General features: G+C 42.7%; 1 protein-coding gene across 1 annotated transcript; it reads left to right on the plus strand.

Annotated features, from left to right (window-relative positions):
• Positions 1-225: 225 nt before the first annotated feature.
• Positions 226-961, plus strand: LOC120670401. Its single transcript, XM_039950486.1, has one exon. It carries the CDS (start codon positions 355-357, stop codon positions 796-798), a length of 444 nt encoding a protein of 147 aa, XP_039806420.1. The 5' UTR covers positions 226-354; the 3' UTR covers positions 799-961.
• The last annotated feature ends 7,532 nt before the right edge of the window (positions 962-8,493 follow it).

An 8,493-nucleotide genomic window follows, 5' to 3' on the forward strand; every position in this document is an offset into this window, starting at 1 on the left:
ACTGATTCGCATCCAGTTTTTCTCACTGACTTCCTGGGCCAGCGGACTCCTGGACCCACTTGTCAATGGAGAAGACGCCACGCGATGTGTGTACGATTACGCTTTGTCCTGTGCAGACAAGTGAAGTGTTTCCTCCCTACTGAACGGCGGGCAGCTCGTGTCGCCGGCGGCCGAAGCTATAAAAGCCGGGCGGCTTCGGCCGCCAATTCAACAACACATCAACGCAAGAAAAGTCGACCCTCGTGCGATCCAGAGCTAGGATTTGCGCTCGACGTAGCCAAGCTTTTCGAGTCCACGAGGAGAAGCGGCAGGTCAAGCTAGCGAGAAAAGCTTTGCAGGTCAGCAGCGGGGCGCATGGCCATGGAGGTCCAGGGCTCCAGGCGGCACCAGGACGCCGGCGTGAAGGTCAAGTTCATCGAGACGCACTTCATCAGCTCCGACGCCGCCAGCTTCAAGGCCGTCGTGCAGCGCCTCACCGGCAACGGCAAGTCCCCCGCCGCCTCATCGAGGCCGGCCCAGGCGCCACTGGCGCCGCAGCCGCAGAGGCCGCGTCCTTGCCGGCCGGCCTTCGGTGGCGCGGTGCAGCAGCACCAGCAGCATCAGGCCGCCGGGTGGCCGGAGCAGCACCAGGCTGGCGCCTACCTGGTCGCTCCGGCGGCGAAGCAGGTGCCGCTCGCGGCGGCGGCGGCAACCCTGGAGGAGATGCACGAGCTCTGCGACTTCGCGGACCTGTTCTACACCACCAGCGCGGCCGCGGGCGCGCGGGGCGACATTGCTGGCTGCGCCTTCCCTTACTGAATTTGTTTTACCGAGCACCAATGCTTGTAGTTTGCCTTTGCAAATTCGCAGTCTGTCTAGCACATTATTAATGGTCGAGGAGTTAGATGCGACGAGAGATGGTCATGGTCTGCCACGCCTTTTTTTTTTAAAAAAAATGGATACGTCTCCGGACTCTGCAGCCGCACACAATCATATTTTTACAAAATTCAGTATACAAACAACTTAAATGAATTAAAAGCAAAGTCTATTATTGCTTTTCCATCCATTCTTGGCAAAGATATCCAAGACGACGACCTCCAATACCTTGCTTGCCAAACATACAGTCTTCTTTGTATTCTCACGCTATAGTAGGGACCAAAAACGCAGCCAGTACGCTCCCCTAAAAACTACATGCATAAATGAGGTAAATATTTTTTCTCACAAATTAAATCGTTACGTGTACACCATATTGCCCACATAAGAGCTGCAGCTCCAACAAAAATCAATCTTCTTTCTTTCATACTTATGCCTGTTAGCCAATTTCTAAGCAAGATTTTGATGGGATTAACCCAGTAGCTACCTGAACAACTCTTGAAATGATCTTAACATGGTCTGCCATGCCTGTCGAGCTTAGTCATGTAGTAGCTCCACACGCACAGTACTGGAATTGACGATGTGCCTCAAAGTACAGTGAAATGCTGCAGCCTCGAATTTATAACGTGCAAACAACAGATCATGTTGCAACACATCGAATTTTTCCCATACATATTCGAAAGCTTAAAAATTTATTGGACTATTTTGCATTTTATTTTATAGTGCAAAGGTGGTTCTGGTACGCATGACTTCCACTAAAAAACACAGTTTTGTAATTAATTAACTGCTGCCAAATCCTTGATCGGCCCGCTTGCTGCTGCGCTTTGTATTTATGGAACATTTGATATGAATAAGCATTGATTATGATCACACAATAATATATTAATTGTTGTAGCCCCTCCCCTAGGAATATGTATTCAATAGTAGTATTTAACTGTAGAGTTATTGTAACTTATATTAAAATCTATGCAAATTTTAAACTTAATTTTTGAACTTAAGACTGATCTTTTGAATATATATCATACTTTTAATTATTTTGTACTATACTTTTAATTATTTAATTTATACTTTTATACTAGATAGCTTAGAGAATTTTATAATCATTCATTTGATAATTTATTAGTTCTATTGTATTGTATAACTCCGCCTGCGTTGACTGGAAGACTTTCTCGAGTCGTCTCAACACAGCCGGTTCCAAGCCCGGGTAAAGGAGGAGGGTTGCTGTAGGTTTGGCGAACCAGTGTAAAAAATAGCCACTCTAATGGATATGAAACCCATAAGAAACTCATTGGGGTGTAACCCTCTTAGCGACGCGCCACATCGGAACCCGGGTGTGGTGTTAAATGGGCAAGGGCCGGGTCGCCACCCCACCAATGGCGCGTCGTATCACGACCTGGGTACGATGATAAGTGAGCAAGGGTCGAGTCGTCACCTGAGTGGCGCGCTACATCTACGCCCGGATGTAGTGATAAATGAGCAAGGGTCTTCGCACTTCCCTCGACGGGTACGAAGGGTAAGGAAGCTAGCCGAGTCAACTAGGATTCGTATAGGTAGCTGAAACGTAGAGTCCCTAGCGGGTAAGTTGCGAGAGCTAGTTGATGTAGCAATTAGGAGGCGTGTAAATATTCTATGCGTTCAGAAGACTAAATGGAAGGGCCAGAAGGCGAAGGAGGTTGAGGGTTTTGGATTCAAGCTTTGGTACACGGGGGCAGCATCAGGTAAGAATGGTGTCGGTATCTTGATCGATAGGAGCCTTAAGGATGGAGTCATAGATGTTAGAAGGCGAGGCGACCGGATTATCCTGGTTCGGAAAGTAGTTGGAGATTCGGCTGTGAATGTGATCAGTGCCTATGCCCCTCAGGTAGGCCTTAGTGAGAGCACCAAGAAGCAAATCTGAGAAGATCTGGATAGTATGGCCAGTACCGTGCCTGTCAACGAGAAACTCCTCATAGGAGGAGATCTCAACGACCATGTGGGTGCGACTAATGTAGGGTTCGAGCGGGTGCACTGGGGTTTTTGGTATGGTAGCAGGAGTCATGAGGGGGAGGATGTTTTGAACTTCGCGTTGGCCTATGACTTGTTGATAGCGAATACCCTTTTTAGGAAGAGAGAATCCCATCTTGTGATCTTTCGTAATGGACAACACTCGAGCCAGATAGACTTTATCCTTACTAGGAGGGAGGATAGACAGGATTGCTTAGATAGTAGGGTGATACCTGGGGAGTGTGTTGTCCCTCAACACAAGCTTGTGGTGGCGGATTTTTGTTTTTGGGTACGTGTCCACCGGGACAAACGTGCCAAGATTATGAGAACGAAGTGGTGGAAGCTTAGAGGGGAAGCGGCACAAACATTTAAGGAGAGGATGCTAGGTGAGGGGCCTTGGGAAGAAGGAGAAGATGCTGATGACATGTGGCTAAAGATGGTGACATGTGTCCGGAAGGTGGCCTCAAAGGTGCTTGCCGTGAGTAGGGGAGGCAAACAGGAAGGGAAAGACACCTGGTAGTGGAATGACGAGGTGCAAAGGGCTATTAAGGAGAAGGAATGTTTCAATCGCCTCCACCTTAACAAGAGTGCAGCCAACATCGAGGGCTATAAATTAGCGAAAAGGGCTGCAAAGCGAGCTGTGAGTGTAGCAAAGGGTAAGGCGTATGATGACCTATATCAGCGACTAGGCACGAAGGAAGGGGAGAAGGACATTTATAGGATGGCTATGATCTGCGAGCGGAAGACACGGGACATCAACCAAATCAAATGCATCAAGGATGGGACAGATCGACTTCTAGTGAAGGATGATGAGATCAAGGGCAGATGGCGAGAGTACTTCGACAAGCTGTTTAATGGGGAGAATGAGGGCACTACCTTTAAGCTAAATGACTCTTTTGACGATACTAATAGATGTTTTGTGAGGATATTTCAAGAGGCAGAGATCGGGGAGGCTCTGAAGAGGATGAAGGGCGGTAAAGCGATGGGCCCTGATGGTATCCCCATTGAGGTGTGGAGATGCCTAGGTGATAGAGCGATAGTATGGTTAACTAAGCTTTTTAACTTCATTTTTCGGTCAAATAAGATGCCTAAAGAATGGAGAACAAGTATATTAGTATCGATCTTCAAAAACAAGGGAGATGTTCAGAGTTGTACTAACTACCGTGGGATTAAGCTGATAAGCCATATGATGAAGGTCTGGGAGAGGGTTATCGGGCACCGCCTAAGAAGAGTGATAAGTGTGACCCAAAACCAATTTGAGTTCATGCCTGGAAGGTCGACCATGGAGGCGATTTTCCTAATACGACAATTGATGGAGAGATATAGGGAGCAAAAGAAGGACTTGCACATGGTCTTTATTGACCTCGAGAAGGCATATGACAAAATACCGAGAAATATCATGTGGTGGGCCCTGGAGAAGCACAAAGTCCCCACTAAGTACATTACCCTCATCAAGGATATGTACAAGAATGCGATGACGTTTGTCCGGACATGTGGTGGCAACACCACTGACATTTCTATTAACATAGGCCTACATCAGGGGTCGGCATTGAGCCCTTATTTATTTGCTTTGGTGATGGATGAGGTCACAAGGGACATACAAGTTGATATCCCTTGGTGTATGCTCTTTGCTGTAATGTGGTGCTAGTTGACAAGAGTAGGGTAGGGGTTAATAGGAAGTTAGAGCTGTTGAGATGCACGTTAGAGTCAAAAGGGTTCAGACTTAGTAGGACCAAGACCGAATACATGATGTGCGATTTCAGCGCATCTAGGTATGAGGGTGGTGACGCTAGTCTCGGTGGGCAAGTGGTGGCCCAGAAGGACACTTTTCGGTATTTAGGTTCGATGCTACAAAAGGATGACGACATTGATGAAGATGTTAGGCATAGAATCTCAGCTGGCTGGTTGAAATGGCGTCAAGCTTCTGGTGTCCTATGTGATAGGAGGGTGACACAAAAGCTAAAAGGTAAATTCTATAGGATAGTGATTCGCCCGGCGATGTTATTATATGGTGCTGAATGTTAGCCTACAAAAAGGCGACATGTTCAGCAACTGAGTGTAGCAGAGATGCGGATATTGTGGTGATTTTGCGGGCACACAAGGAGGGATGTTGTGGTGGTTTTGCGGGCACACAAGGAGGAGAAACTTACCCAACATCAGTTGAGATGGTTTGGACATGTGCAACGGAGGCCACCGGAGGCGCCGGTGCGTAGTGGGGTGCTAAAGCGTGTCGATAAGGTAAAGAGGGGTAGAGGTAGACCTAAACTAACATGGGACGAGTTGGTTAAGAGAGATCTTAAAGATTGGATATCTCTGAGAAGGTAGCTTTGGATAGGAGCGCTTGGAGACTAGCTATCAACGTGCCTGAACCGTGACCTTTGTGTCTTTTGGGTTTCATCTCTAGCCTACCCCAATTCGCTTGGGACAAAAGGCTATGATGATGATGTTCTATTATATTGTATACTAGAAAAATGCTGCGCCGTTGGCGCCCCTGATATGCCTGTCATGGACATGTATATTCGTCCTTATAAAGATTTACCGCGGGTTCAGTCAAATTTGATTTGGGTTGTTAAATGTATGTGCATGAGCTGTGGACTGTGGAAATATGTTTATGGATTGTTCATGCATCTTTAGTGAGAAAATTTATATGTGACAGTCATCATAGGTGTCAATGCGGTATATGCAGTGTGAATGTGCGAGATGATTTAACCCGTCACCGATACATATTAAGGGGCTTGGTTTCGCAAAAGTCTAAGGGAGTTTTTAGTGAATTTGATGTTCGTGGAGTGCAGATTGGTTTTTCCAAAGTCCAGGGGGCTTTCATAAAATTTCCATCTATAGAGTGAGTGTCGATTTCGTTAAAATTAGGAGGGCTTTTGTAAAATTGACATTCACAAAGTTTAAGGGCTCTTTACAAAATTGTCATCCATGGATTAAGGGTTGATTTCACCAAAGTTTGAGAGATAATTTTGCAAAATTTATATCCCCATCTGGTCGTCGGATCAGCCGATCTGATCCGACAGTCGAGAAATTTGGGGTGACGTGACAACCTTCCTGTTGCAGGAAATGCACCAGGATTAGTAGGAAAAATTGGATAATTGACATGGCATACTATAGGTTAAAATCCTGGGTCGGGCATTGTATCTCATACTCGTGCTCCCAAATATTACAACACCAAGCTAATAATTGTGGAAAAAAAGAAAACAAATTGTTGGTGTACAAAAGTCATTTGAGTCCACGAAAATGACTTATTGGGCCACGTCTCTAAACTGGGCCTACCCTCGGCAAGTTGCTCATCATGGCTTATATTATACTCTCAGGGGATGCTTGGGAGGATCAATCTTGTAGGTTTCATAGAAGTCTAATATTTTCCATAGAGATATTCTTAAACTTGGGAATTGCAAGTCACAATATTGGACGAAGGAAATCGGGATCAATAAATTGTAAATTGCTTATAATGTTCATATTGGCACGACCTCTTTCGGACCTTGACATGATGACCTTATCTTTAAATGCTATGTATATGCTGGCCTGTGCAATCATATTGGCCGACTATATGAGATAAGATCTTAAGAAGTGTGTGGACTGTTCTATTCCTAGATTGAGTAAAATAGCTAAATTCAGGTTTATGAAAATAAGAAAATTAGTACTTGAAAAAAGAGTTGCAACTAGTAAATAGATAAATTCGAAATTAAAGTGTTTTGTATAGCGATTAAGAAGTCGATTTGGAAGAAAAATAACTTTAAGTAAAGTTCCACCAAATACATAAAGTATTAGGGTCTGTTTGTTGGGGCTTCTCCAACAGTTTTGAAAGTTACACCAAATACGTATAATTAAAACGGTCTCAACAGAGAAGCCTGGATAAAATTTCAAAATGGCTTACAATACAGTGGATAAAAAATGGCTTCATCAGCTTCTCCTTTCTCCTTAGGTAGAATTACCACATTACCACTAAGAAGCTGCTTTATATTTGAGTAAATTGCACCCACCATGCAACAACTTGTTTGGTCGTATCACTTTACTCCAACAAATTGCAAAACATGCAAATCATATATGAACTTGTGAAATATGTGCATGTACGATCACATATACATTACCAGTGTATTATGCCATGTTGGCAACATTAAGGACTATAGCTTATAGGGTGATTATAATGAGATAAACTTATTTTGCGAATATATCTTAAGGATAGTCTCATGTTTATTGTGTGAATGATTTGGACTACATATGAAACAATAATTATGCTATTAGCATATTCTTACAACTATTTTTGATAAATTTATTTTACTTTATTTTGGATATTTTCCTAATTTTAAATTATCATTATTTTGATCGAAGTATATGGTTCCATTCTGGATTATATATAGTATCCTTGTATAGATGGTCATCAATTAAATAGATACCAGATGTATGTTGTTTTACATTTGGTACAATATGTTTACATCCGATCCAAATAAAAATTTATATTGGATTTAACTGCTTTAAAGAATTGCATCACATGATCGTAGCAAGACATATGATTATCCTATTGATCTTTGCTCATATCCTCAGCGGTTGCTCTCTTCTTGTTTAGGTTGGTTGTTCGAGTTATGTCTATCCCATTATAATCACACCATAAACATAAATTATTTTTAGAGATATGATAAGACACATTTAATACATTACATCATATTATTAATAAGGTATAGTTTATATAATCTCCCACCGTGGTAAAATACACTCAATGGTGTACATGTGACCATATATGCACACTTGTGACAACTTGAGGTACCTATTTTCACGGTTTGCAACTTATTGGATTAAAGTGATGCAATCATACAAGTTGTTGTATAGTGGTTGCAATTTACTCTTTTAAAAAAAATAGTTTCGGCTCATGAAAAATATGATTTCACCATTAAAGTCAAAACTAAAATAATTTAGATGGAGATGAGATCCAACCAATTAGGTTATTAGTGTGCAACTTAGGGAGTTTATTAACAACCCCCCAAAAGTTATTACAATAACAATGTAGAAACACAATTGAATAGCATTAACTTACAGGAACAACTATGAATCAGATTCCGAGATAATGATGACAGCTACAGAGAATGCTCATCATAAAGGAGAGAACTATATTTTGACAGTAGTAAAGGTGCAACAGTTACGGCAATATAGATGCATGCTTGAGATTTAAGGATTGAGGATTGTTGAATAAAAAAAACTAGCTAGCTGCGCTATTTGCGTGGCACACCTTATTAGTTATATTAATAAGGAGCATTAAAAAAGAAGCCACCACGTTATTGAATGGGTCTAGAAATTCCTACGTTATTCTAAAAGGGAGAAGAATCTACACCATTGGATTTCATGAAGATCTAACAATCTAGGCTAACTCAGAGATTTCACATTTGATAAAATAAATAATAAATTATCATGTCAATTGGAAAAGAAAAAAATATTCGAATTTATGAGAAAGGTTGCTTGTTTCTTATACCATTCGATGTTAACTATCGATTAAAACAAACCCGCGCACTCGAGGCCAAAACACATGGAGCAAATCACCAAGGCACACAAGAACCCTCTTGCATTAGCCGCAATCCATCTCATTAATAACCTTGAGCGGTCAAAAGCCCGTGATGAAGCTACACTCACCATCCCTATTCTGCACATGCGGCTGCCTAA

Source organism: Panicum virgatum, chromosome 4N, assembly GCF_016808335.1.
Source record: "Panicum virgatum strain AP13 chromosome 4N, P.virgatum_v5, whole genome shotgun sequence".
Lineage (NCBI taxonomy): Eukaryota > Viridiplantae > Streptophyta > Magnoliopsida > Poales > Poaceae > Panicum > Panicum virgatum.

Excerpts from the sequence above, each read along its gene's own strand:
- LOC120670401 (XM_039950486.1), top strand. The coding sequence starts at position 355 with ATGGCCATGGAGGTCCAGGGCTCCAGGCGGCACCAGGACGCCGGCGTG.